Here is a 12,957-nt window from a genome sequence, read left to right on the forward strand (position 1 = left end):
TAAAAAGACACTCTTTCTAATTCTAAAATTATATAGTTTTAGGAGGAAGTTGTGATTATTAAGGGCAAATAAAAAAAATCTGTATATGGTTATGTTCCTTAGGATGATCTAAAATCAGGGCTGAGATGATGACTGACCAGACCAAAAATCCTATGAGGGCAGGCACTATGTCTCTGGGGCCTAGTTCATTACTTGGCACATAGCAGCATGATTTTAGAAGAAAATGATTGAATTCAGAGTCTTTGATAAATACTGGGATAAATGACTAGCAGTTTAGTAGTTTATAGTGATGCCATTGGATAGAAAAGAACGAAGCCTGATTTCATATCTATATTTCTTCAGTATTTAGTTGTGCTTGTTATAACACAAATTAACAAGATCATTGTATGTTTTGGTTATTTTACAAATACGGCTGTGTGTTCAGGTAATGGCTGTGATGAAAAATTGGTGGTTAAATTTTTCTGAAACTAATAATACAATAACAAAATAAAAATAATGGTGGGAAATAAACCAAAGCAGAAAGGAGTGGAGGAAGATCAAGGAAGTAAATTAACATTGTATCGAACTCCTATTCTTTATCAGCTCTTCAAAAAACGAATTTTAAATAGTGATCTCTTAAAATACTTATTACAACCTAGATAGTATTTCCCCATTTTACAGGTGTGGAACCTGACGCTAACACAGTGGTTTGCTAACGGGGGCAGGAGGAGAGGGAGCACTAGAGCCCAGCTCTCCCAAATCCAGGCCACGCTGCGGCATTTGAAGACTAGCTCTATCTCTTCTAATTACGTGTTATAACAAATCAGTATAGAGAATAAAAGGCAGGTTCTGCGACCTGACACAAACTTGCCCGAATTCCTTACAATCGATGACCGCGGCGAGCAGCTAAGGAGCTCCGAGGTGGTCGATCGTCTCCGAGAGCTTTGCGTGCGCGTGCCCGAGATGGTAACGTCGCCTGCGCGCCGGCGACGGCGCCGCCGCAATGCTCCGTCGCCATAGCGACCGGTCCTGGCAACCGCGAAGCGCTGCGGGCAGGCTGGCAGGCTCCGGGTTTGAGCACAGCTCTGCTCTTCCCTGCATTTCCTTCCCGATTGGTTTCTTCTTCGTTCCCAGTTTTCCGCCCTCCCTCCCCTTTTCCCTTCTCCGAAATCATGGCGGGCGGAACTGGGGACGTTCGGAAGATTTTCATCTTCACTACTACCCAGAATTATTTTGGACTGGTGTCGGAACCCTGGGACCAGCCACTGCTCTACAACGGTCCTGAAATCAACAACTTCTTGGATGACGGGAACCAGATGCTCCTTAGGGTACAGCGATCCGACGCCGGAATCTCCTTTTCCAACACGGTATGGTTCCCTGCACCCCTGCCCTGATCTCTCTTAACGTCGCAGGCTCAGCCAGAGAGATGTTGGGTTCTTCTTCAGCCTTCTCGCGGGATCCTCTTCAAGACCCTAAGGCTGTCTCTGCCTTGGCTGCGTTGGCCTCGAGCTTCTGCGTGTAGTTTCCAAGCTTGCGTCCCCCATCTGACCCAAGGAGATGCCCTGTCCACACAACTGAACAGAACAATTATATTCTTTTCTAGTTTTTTTTTTAAAGATTACAGATGGATTATATCTAAAAAGAAAACATTTACTTTAATTATTAAATTGTTTTTCCTCCTTTTTAAAGTTCTTTGGGGCAAATTCTAGTGTATCTTTTTTTGGGCTAGCACTGCACTGAGTTTAAAGTTGCTCCGGGAAAAGATTAGTTTGGAATTCAAATCTTTTACTAAATGATATGATACAAAGTTTAAATTCTTTTTTGATGTACAACGTGTAATGTATTGATTTATTTATTGCACTGCTGCCTTGACTGGCCGAATTGCTTAAGAGATGATTGCATTTGCAATCAGGACTTACATATATATAAACCTCAGAGTAAAAAATTGCCTCACACATTAAAGGGGCCCCGTAAATGGATGAAAGTTAACAAATCATAGACATTTTAGACCTCTTCCTTTTGTGTTCACCCATATCCCTAGGTGTAATATAGTATTTGACACACAGCAAGTATTGGGTGCATTTTTATAGGATGGTTGAATCATTCACCCCATTTGCTATGAATCCTTTGTCCTGGATTTAATTCAGTCCTATTCAATAAACATTTTTTTTTTTTTGAGGAAGATTAGTCCTGAGCTAACATCTGCCAATCCTCCTCTTTTTGCTGAGGAAGACTGGCCCTGAGCTAACATCCATGCCCATCTTCCTCCACTTCCTATGTGGGACACCTGCCACAGCATGGCTTGATGAGTGGTGCCGTGTCCACACCTGGGATGCAAACCTGCGAACCCCGGGCCACAGAAGCAGAATGTCCACACTTAACTGCTGTGCCACTGGCTGGCCCCCAATAAACTCTTGCTTTGAACTCAATATATGCAAAACACTTTACTAGGCTTGGTGGGTTTACGATGGAAGATCACAGCTAACGTTTATATTTCTCTTTACATTCTGTCAGGCACTGTTCTAAGCACGTTATGTGTATTGGCTCATTTAATGTTCACAATAGTAAAAGATGGGTACTATTTTTATTTCCATTTTATAGCTGAGGAAAGTAATGCACAAAGGTTACATCCTAAGTGTTAACTACTCCACTTCTCTAATAGGTGGGATAATTCAGAATAGGACCCCGTGCTTCTCCCTTCCAGAACCTCACTCTAGAGTGGTCCAGGATGACATATACTCAACAAAGTATAAAATTGGGGCACAATGTTGTAAATGCCACTGAAAGATTCGAGTGTAATGGGAGAACAAGATAAGGAGAGGTTTGGATTTGTGAAAATGTATCTTGGATTAGTTACTGCGAATTGAAGCTATAACTTTTTTAAGTTAATGCTATTACTAGTAGAACCTAACGCTGTATTTTGTTTTTAGTCATACACCATGCTACAGGTTTTTAGTTATATTTGAAAATGTTTTCTTACGTCTTAAGTTATTCTGTAGATGTCTGAGAGTCAGCATGATTTAATAAGTTAACACATGTTTATTGAGTACCTTCTAGGGATCTGGCACTGTCCTAGGTGCTGGGATACAGCCATGAACACGCTGGAGTTTGGCTTCAGGGAGTAACATTCGAGCGGATAAAGATAGGCTAAATACATGCACACAGATATATAATGTAACATACTTTTGGCTATTGATAAGTGCTGTCACGATGAAAGTAGAGTAACGTTAAAGTAATGATGGGAGTGGGGTGGAGAACTGCAGTAAAATAGTGTAGAAGGTAGTAGTTGTCTGGATCAATGACCTTTAAAGTGAGATTTGAATGATAAATTGTAGGCAGATGTAAGATTTAGAGGAAGAGTGTTCTGAGCAAAAGAAATAAGTACCAAGGCCCTGAGCTGGGTCTCACCTTGGTTTCAAGGGATAGGGAAAAAAATCCAGAGTGATTGCTGAAGTTTAATGGATGACTGGAGCGTGTGGAAGATTTGGTGTGGGCTGATCGTTTAGGATCTTGTACACCATTTAGGTTGAAATAGGAAGTCACTGGTAATCTTAAGCAAGAGAGAGATGTGATCTGGTTTATGATTTAGAATAGAGGTTGGCTAAATTTCTGTAATAGGCCAGATAATAAATATTTTAGGCTTTGTAGGCTGTAAGGCTCTCTGTTGCAACTTCAGCTCTGTCATTGTAGAGTGAAAGTAGCCATAGGCAATATATAAATGCATGAGTATGGAAGAACAACTTTACACCTTGAATTAATAGTTGCCAAATTATAGTTTGTTAAGAGGAAATAATGGTTACCAATGATAGAGAAACTGGGAGGAGAGATGGCTAGGAGTCCTGATTCTCAATTTTCCTTTCCTCGGGGATTGAGGAGCAGCTGTAGCCACTGATCCTTTGCTTCAACTCTGACTCTGCTAGGACAAAACTCTGTCCTGACTGATGCCCTAGGGAGCTTCGGCCAATGGCTATAGCTGCTGTTTTCAAAGTATGGTAATAAAATGCATATTTTCTTTATCAGATAGGTGGGAGGAGGAAAGTATGAGTATGTACCATTTAATTACTAAAGAGTGAATTTTTCAAGTCTACATATCTTCAGCTTGTTATTCTCACTTGCTTGTAATTGGAATAAAATGATCATAATAGCAATAGAATTCTAATGTGTGGAAATGAAAGTTTGAGAAATGCAGCAACACCCCAAGTAAATGCCAGTTCCTTCCTAGTGGCTAAAAAAATTACAGTGATTAGGACAAAAGAAAAATAGCATGAAAGCTCACTCATCTATAAGGTGTTTTTCATGTGCAGTAGTAAACTTGTTTGAAGTTTTTTTTAATGCATAGACTTCTTTTCCTGGAAAAAGAAATGATAACAACTGTGAAAGTGTGTATATAATGCAAAAACTTGCTTTGGGCACCATGCTTTTCGGCTAATGAACTAATTCCTAGGAGCTGACCTATTCTGAACATGGTTGCTTTAGTGAATTCCAATTTAGCTCGTCCAGTTCCAGTTTTATCTAGTTATACAACAGTTTAATAAAGTTTGATGCTGAAATATTGTAAGGAAAAATTTCTGGTTCAGGTAAAGATGATTTTAGGAGATAGACAACGTAAGTTCGTTTTGGTATTTCTGAGCTTACATTCAACTTAAAAAGAGTACTTTAAAATGCTAGTTTCGGGTAATTAACATCCTTGTTATAGACTTTCTGGAGTAGAGTGGAGAAGTATAGTACTTATTAGTGTGTACTACCTGGGGCACACAGCTTTGATCTGTGATATTACTGAATCTGGCTGGAGTGGAGTAGTTAGCCGTGTATGTCAACAATATTTGTATAGTGCTTTCTGTTTGTAACTCACTTACCGAAGTAGCTTTATAATACAATCACGTATAAGTGGGGATACATTTTAAAACTGAATTATTCTTTGATTGGTTGTAATATACTATAATTATTTTTAAAGTAATTATTTTTCCAAGGGATAAAATTATAGAGATACAACATTTTAGGGAAACGTTTCTTTCAAATATTAACTTTTATGAAGATAACATTAAAAATTATTTGTTTATTACTTTAGATTGATTTTGCTGACACAAAAGATAAAGTGCTGGTGTTTTTCAAGCTACGACCTGAAGTAATTACTGATCAGAATCTACATAATAACATTCTTGTTTCATCTATGTTAGAATCACCTATAAATTCCCTTTACCAAGCAGTACGGCAAATATTTGCACCAATGTTGTTAAAGGTGAGTAAATTAAAGTAGCTGTATGGTCATTGTTTTTTTTAAATCTAGGTATTTTGATAAATGTTTACATAAACACAAACATAAATATTTATTATTTACTGTTAGTATCATTAGTATTTTAGTTTTTAATTAAAATATAATTTCTTTTTAATTTTTTTAAATTTTAAAGTAAGCTTTGTTGACAAATAGGGGAATTGGAGAAAGATATAAAATGCAATTCACATAAGCTCTTACACTGCAAGTGATCTTTATAAGTTTTTACTGTCGAAAGGACTTTTTTTTCTCCCTTATGAGATAGAAATAGTGTCAGGCTTTGAGTGGAACAGGTTTATTTGGACTTAGGTCTTATGACGGTGTTTTAGGAAGCCAGTTTGATTGGAAAGCTTTTGATCAATGTTTGCTCTTGTCTGTTTTTATTTAGGATCAGGAATGGAGCAGAAACTTTGATCCCAAACTTCAAAATCTTTTGAGTGAACTAGAAGCTGGGTTGGGTATAGTTCTACGAAGATCAGACACTAACTTAGCAAAACTGAAGTTTAAGGAAGATGACACACGAGGTATAGAACCATAGCTTATTCAAAGAAAGTCAAAATGATTGTCTTATTATTACATTAGTAAATTAGTGTATTTCTTCACAGATTTCTTTCCACATTTTAAGTCTTGTCTGAGCCTGGGCTTCTTTTAAATGAACAGATTTACGTGGATTTGGAGAAGAGCGAAATGTAATCTTTAACAATGTGCAATTCATGGAACTAGAATCTGTAGTTCATTCTCGTTATTTGTAGTAATTGTGTTCTATAAAGTCATCGTGAACACTGAATTAGCACGTACTGAACCATTGCTCCTAGGGGAAATACAGAGTTAGGTTCCTGTGAGCCTCTGGTCATCACATTTTCATTAACTGCTCAACACATAACCTTGTTTTATGTGTGTTTATGTTTAAAAACACTTTAATATATCTTGATTAATTAACATTGACCTCATGGCCAGCAGCACTGTAACTCATGCCTGAATGAAGCTTATCTAACACAAGTATTTTCTCTCTAAGGCACGTCATGATGTTCTTGTGCTTAGGAACACTGACAGCACTTCAGTACTGTGCTTGAGGGCCATTTTAAACAGTGAAATCACCAACAAAAAGCCCCAAAATGCAAAGAATGTGGCACTAAATAGACTAGTAAAAGGACATTTGTTTACACTGGGAGATAGGAAACAAGAAGGCAGTGTCACTTTGTTCAGCCTCATCTGGAAGTGAGTGTGTAGGTAGACTCAAATTTTTCACTGCCCTGCACATGTCTGAGAATGACCATAAAAACACTGAGTATGATTTTAGGTTACAAATAAATGTTAGCAAGTAGGTGAATTTGTAAATCCAGAATCCATGAATAATGAGATTTACCCTAATTGTATACTTTGCAAAGATGATAGGCCATTGACTTTTATTTTTAAAATGTATCTTCTCTGAAGCTAATTATAATTTCATTGTGGCTATAGATAAATTATTTTTCATATGAACAGTTAATATGAAATGCATGACATATACAAGTCATTATTTTAAAATATTGGCTATAGTTTTATATTTTGCTTGAATAGTAAATTAGATGTGTTTGAATGGGATTCAAATGGGATTCTGGGTCTGTGGGCAGACCCAGAAGGAATAGTGCATTTATTTCCAGTATGTGATTAGGCACTTAGAGATTGTCCAGTTCATTGGCAAATTTAAAAGTAAAACTATTTTAATTTGCTTATATTTTGAAATTAAATTGCCGACATTTATTGATTAAATTATAATCATTTCCACTTGGGATGCTATTCAATAGCATGAATGGTATTGGAATTAGATTTAGTGAAACCTTGTGTTGGAGAAGCAAACTCATAGATATGAAATGCAGACTGACGGTCTAGATATGGGTGGTTTGTAAAGGCATATAGGAATCACACTAGGCAACAAACTGATGTGAAGAATAAATGTGGTGCTGTTCCACAACTAGAAAGACCTGCAACTAAGATATACAACTATGTACCAGGGGAATTTGGGGAGATAAAGCAGAAAAAAAGAAAAGATTGGCAACAGCTGTTAGCTCAGGTGCCAATCATTAAAAAAAAAAAAAATTTGGTGCTGTTATTTTTTCTGGTGGATTTAAGAACTTTCTGTTGATAGAAATTATCAAACTTATTTTCTGTGCATCCTGAAGAATATAGGAAATATATCAGTGAGTGACCCAGATAACTTTCTGGCTTTTCATTTTCAAGTAATATTTCCTTTTCACTTTTTCAGGTATTCTTACACCAAATGATGAGTTCCAGTTTTGGATAGAGCAAGCTCATCGTGGAAATAAACAGATCAGTAGAGAAAGAGCCAGTTATTTTAAAGAATTATTTGAAACAATTGCAAGAGTATGTGATTCATACATAGTTATATATCAGGCTTTTGATAAAAGTACTTTAGAATTCAGTTTTCACTGGATTTACCTCTGTTTTAAAATCATGACTTGATAGTTGTGAACAAAATATATCCTTCATATGTAGCAGGGTTTACTTAAGATGTGTGTTTAACATGAGTACAATTTAGATATCCAAACTTTTAAAAAGGTGAAATTCTAATCTCTAGTAAATATTTTTCTGACAAACATAATTATTTTTCTTCAGGTAGATAGGGAAAAACAAAAACCTAATACACTAACAGAGGTTTATCCACATAGAGGTAATATGTTCTTTTGAAAGAATGTTCACTTTATTCAAATTAGCATTTTGAAGTAATCTGAAATATAAAAAGTCTTAGTTTTATATTTATTTGATTGATTATTTCTTGATGTATCTATAGAGAGGTTAAATAAGTGACCATTTAAAGTATGGTTGCAAAAAAGTCTGTTCTTTTCAAAATAAATATATAGTAATTTTCTCTTTGTTCCCAATATTATTTCAATAGTATCATTTTAAGGAAGTGTTTGAAATGGTTTTAAACTTTTTTTGTAACAATGATGAAATGTAGAATAATATACCTTATACTATGATTGTATTATTGGTTACATTATGCAACACAGTTTATGAGTGAATAAAGATATGTAAACTACAATGGATGGTGTATATATGACATTAAGGCCACCTTTATTGGGTAAATAAAAGAAATAAATCCAAATTTAAAGAAAATTAGGCCAAGCTAGAACTAAATGAGTAGACTTTTTGCAATTCTTATGTTTTCTTTTGGCTTTCATGAAATTTATGTTTATGAAGGAACTTATGGAAGTATTTGCATAAAGAAGTAATATATCATCTGGTAGAAGAAGGAGGAGAAAATATGGCAAATATTAGAGTTGTAGCAGTTGAAAAAATGTGAGAACGTTTTGACTATATTGCTCAAGGTACAATATGATTAGTTTTAAAAATGAATGCATTTTGGTTTTAGGAGTTTTATAACTTGGACGGTCTATCCTTATTGGAAGTGGTTGACTTGGTGGAGACTACTCGGGATGTTGTAGATGATGTGTGGAGACAAACAGAGTACGATCATTATCCTGAGTCACGGATGTTACATCTCTTAGATATCATAGGTACTAGTAAAGAAATAAACTTGTGAAATTTTGGAAGCCTATGTTACTTTGTTTTCTGTTTTTTCCTTTAAGTCCTTATTTAAAATGCTCCTTAATGTAATAGTTGGTGCTTAAAGTAACTCTTAAAGCAGATCATATACGATTATTTAAATAGATACTTGTCTGGAGTTGGTTATTTTAAATCATGAATGTCCAATTCTTTGACCATTAATACAGCTAAATTTCCATAGATTTTTAGTCCCTATGCATGTATGTGTTTAGACTTTATTTTGTAGTGAACTGAAAAGTTTTTTTACGTATAATGACTTATTTGTCAATATTAAAAGTGCATGTACTTTATGACCCAGAAAATACCCTGCTTATTATTATCCTTGGGAAATATTAGACAAGTACATGAAAGTATATATATGCAAGATATTTACTGCAGCATTGTTTGTAATGTAAGAGTAGAAACAAATAGCAATTGAGAATTGGTTACATAATGCTACATCTGTACTGTAGGCTCTGCAGCCTTTAAAAAAGTCTATGTGTATATTTCTACACTTGAAAGATGTACATGATATATTGAAAGATGCAAAAATACAAACAAATGTGTGTGTGCATATGTGTTTTTGAAAAATATTTGTTATTGACAGTGCTGGTCTAAGGGTGTGCATGTGGTGTTTCATAAATCCTTAGTTTGCTAATTTGTCTATTATTTTGTCACAGGCGTGTATTCTAGAAATTTTCTGTAAAAAAGATATTTCCATTCAAAAGTTTGCTTTATGTTTTATTAGGTGGTTCATTTGGAAGATTTGTTCAGAAAAAGTTGGGAACTTTGAACCTATGGGAAGATCCTTATTATCTTGTGAAAGAAAATCTGAAAGCTGGTATTTCAATTTGTGAACAGTGGGTGACCGCCTGTGATCATCTAACAGGTCAGGTGTGGCAGCGCTATGTTCCTCATCCATGGAAAAATGAAAAATATTTTCCTGAAACACTTGACAAACTTGGCAAACGCCTTGAAGAGGTATCGCTTGATTATTTGATCTTTGTCTTTGAGTGTAAAGTAGATCCTTGTTTGTTTGTGAATGTATTTTAAAACTATTAAGTACTATGTATCTGATAGAAATTATTTATACTTTTGGGAGAGAATAAGAGTTAAAGTTCATGTGAGATAATTGATGGCAGTCATCTGGTACAGGGCCAGGTGCCCACTGGGCACTAACTAAGTGCTGTTTTCACCTCCTTTCTTTTTCTTTAGTGTGTAACTGTTCAACTTGTAAGTTGTGAATTTCAATTTTGTTCTTCTTTGTTGTAAAAAAGATAATCAACCCACTTGTGCATGTATGGAGGCTCTCAGACATTCTCTTTGCTGTTGAAATTGTTTTTAAGTAGGGACAGCTGTTTAGGGAATACTTGGTGGAAATATTCAAATAACTTATGAGTTTCCGTATAGAACTTATATATTTAGCTTGAAGGGACAGGCAAAATGAGAATATGTGAAGATTGTAAAACTGACTTTTTCCCTTTATGCTTTGGGGAATCATAGCTCTTTGGAGATTTGTTTTGTTTTGTTTTTAAACAAATTTTATTTGAAAAATTTTCTCATTATAAAAAATTTCAAACATAGACAAAAGTAAAATAATATAATGAATGCCATTCTATCTGTCACCCAATTTCAGCAGCCTCTGACATTATTCAGTTCTTGTTCCATCTTTGTCTCACCTCCCTTCCTTTTTTTGCTGGAGTATTTTTAAAACCCACCTAAGAAATCATGTACTTTCACCTTTAAAACATAACCACAATACCACTATCACACCCAACAAAATGACAATAATTTCTTAATCATTTTAATCTAGCCAATGTTCAATTTTTCTGTCTTAGAAATTTTTTTTGCAGTTAACTTGAATCAGGTTACTTCATAGGCAGTGCTGTATAGTTCTTATATGTTAGACCAGGAGGCATATAGTGTCTGGTTTTCCCACTTTTAGTGAGTTAAGTTTGATCAGTGGGTTCAGGTATAATTGGCCTGATTCATCTGTTATAATGTTCTCCGTCAACTTTTTCTTTTTTATTTATTTATTTAAAAAAAAATTTTTTTTAAAGATTTTATTTTTCCTTTTTCTCCCCAAAGCCCCCTGGTACATAGTTGTGTATTTTTAGTTGTGGGTCCTTCTAGTTGCGGGATGGGGAACGCTGCCTCAGCATGGCTTGATGAATGGTGCCGTGTCCGCGCCCAGGATCTGAACTGGCGAAACCCTGGGCTGCAGAAGCGGAGCGCGCCAACTTAACCACTTGGCCCGGGGCTGGCCCCCCATCAACTTTTTCTTAATGATTTTAGCAGTCATTAATAATCATGAGGAGTTGCAAAATGGTTATTTTCTAATTATGTTGTTTTATCCTGCATTTATTAGTGATGATGGAAGAAATTTTCCTCATTAATTCTTTAGTTACCCTGAAATACATTTTGTACAGGAAAAGCATTATGGACAATTACTTCTTTCCTTTTATCTATCACTTTTTAGAACAATGAACAATAAGTTATTGTCACAGTAAGTTCCTTAGATGATCAATGAAATGGTTTTTAGTAGTATCATTATGAACCAATGGGTTTTAAATAGAAAATACCACAATTTGTTTTCCAGCTGTTTGTAAATTATACATAATAGAGTTGTTAATGAATCATTTCATTATTAGAAGTGCAATTTAATACAGAATAATGAAAATCAAGTTTTTACTTTATTAAGGAGAGATTCTAAAATTTTACTTAAATGAGCTTTAAACATAGTTTAAAAATATTTAGATTTTATATATTTTCACTAAATTTGAGTACACTGACTGACAGTAGTGGGATGATATAGTTATGTCTTTGAGCATCACTTTAATTATCTCAAGATTACATTTTCACTTTTATTGTTCATTTCAGAGAACCTAGTTTAAAGAAATTCTTGCCCAATATCTTTAAATTTTAGAACTATTTGTGCAGATTTAAATAAATTTATTTTAATATTTTATGTTTTAGGTCTTGGCTGTTAGAACAATTCATGAGAAGCTTCTCTATTTTTTACCTGCCAGTGAAGAGAAAATCATATGTCTGGCTCGAGTATTTGAACCTTTTACTGGCCTGAATCCTGTGCAATATAATCCATATACTGAGGTTGAATATATATGTGTTTATCTATATAATTTCCTGTCTGTATTGTTCTTTTTCAAAGCAGATTTTTAAAATATTAAAGTCTAATGATATTGTTAATTTGTTTAGCCCTTATGGAAAGCTGCAGTGTCTCAATATGAAAAAATTATTGCACCTGCGGAACAAAAAATTGCAGGAAAATTGAAAAATTATATATCAGAAATTCAGGATAGTCCACAGCAGGTAAAATATTGAAATATTTCACTTTTAATATTTCCTTTAAGCTATTTTAGGAGTTATATATGTATTTACCAAATCAATCCACTTGGGATGAACATATACCTATTTTATTTTATTTTAGCTTCTTCAAGCATTTCTGAAATATAAAGAATTGGTGAAGCGTCCAACTATAAGCAAAGAATTGATGTTAGAAAGAGAAACTTTACTGGCAAGACTTGTGGACTCAGTTAAAGGTAAAAGTTTGACAGAGATTATATTATTTGCTTGAGAAAATATTTTTGTAGGTTACCTTTTTCTTTGTTGCATACCATTTAGGATTAAGACTACATTTTATGACATCTATATGCTGAAGATTAATTTACTATTTCTGTTCTACATTACAGACTTTTTGAGTTAACTGGTTATTTTCTTTCTTTGTCTCACTTGATACGTGGTAAGGTCCCTGAGGGTAAGGGACCAACTCTTATTATTTTTCTGTCCACAACTTTTGAAAAGTGCTTGGTACATAGAAGGTATTTAGGAAATCTTTGCTGAATGTATGTAATCATTTATTTGATTTAAATTTTATATTAAATTTAGATGTTCGATTAGATTTTGAGACTCGATGCCGAGGAATTCCTGGTGATGCATCTGGACCACTTGCTGGCAAAAACCTTTCAGAAGTTGTCAATAATATAGTTTGGGTTCGCCAGTTGGAACTGAAGGTATTAGTTTCAATAAAAATTGAAAAATACTAATTGTAAAATGTGCTAAATTAATGTAGAAGATGCTATAGAACTCTAGTAAAAAAATTAGAAAACATTCTGTTTTCCTTGGCGTATCTATCTCATTTT

The 12,957-nt window shown here is 34.6% G+C and overlaps 1 protein-coding gene across 5 annotated transcripts in view; it reads left to right on the top strand.

Annotated features, from left to right (window-relative positions):
- The first annotated feature begins 816 nt into the window (after nucleotides 1-816).
- The window catches only part of DYNC2H1 (dynein cytoplasmic 2 heavy chain 1), a 292,362-nt gene continuing 280,221 nt past the window's right edge, over nucleotides 817-12,957 (top strand). For all 5 annotated transcript variants that reach the window (XR_011440431.1, XM_023644714.2, XM_023644715.2 and 2 more), the window contains exons 1-10: nucleotides 817-1,346; nucleotides 5,048-5,218; nucleotides 5,640-5,775; nucleotides 7,497-7,615; nucleotides 8,625-8,769; nucleotides 9,546-9,778; nucleotides 11,774-11,908; nucleotides 12,014-12,127; nucleotides 12,246-12,357; nucleotides 12,704-12,828. Coding sequence is in view for 4 of the 5 variants with exons in the window: in XM_023644714.2 (XP_023500482.2) it covers nucleotides 1,152-1,346; nucleotides 5,048-5,218; nucleotides 5,640-5,775; nucleotides 7,497-7,615; nucleotides 8,625-8,769; nucleotides 9,546-9,778; nucleotides 11,774-11,908; nucleotides 12,014-12,127; nucleotides 12,246-12,357; nucleotides 12,704-12,828 (1,485 nt within the window). In the remaining variant the exon portion in view is untranslated. The remainder of the gene's footprint in view (nucleotides 1,347-5,047; nucleotides 5,219-5,639; nucleotides 5,776-7,496; nucleotides 7,616-8,624; nucleotides 8,770-9,545; nucleotides 9,779-11,773; nucleotides 11,909-12,013; nucleotides 12,128-12,245; nucleotides 12,358-12,703; nucleotides 12,829-12,957) is intronic.

The sequence above is a fragment of the Equus caballus genome, chromosome 7 (assembly GCF_041296265.1).
Source record: "Equus caballus isolate H_3958 breed thoroughbred chromosome 7, TB-T2T, whole genome shotgun sequence".
In the NCBI taxonomy this organism is placed as follows: Eukaryota; Metazoa; Chordata; class Mammalia; order Perissodactyla; family Equidae; genus Equus; species Equus caballus.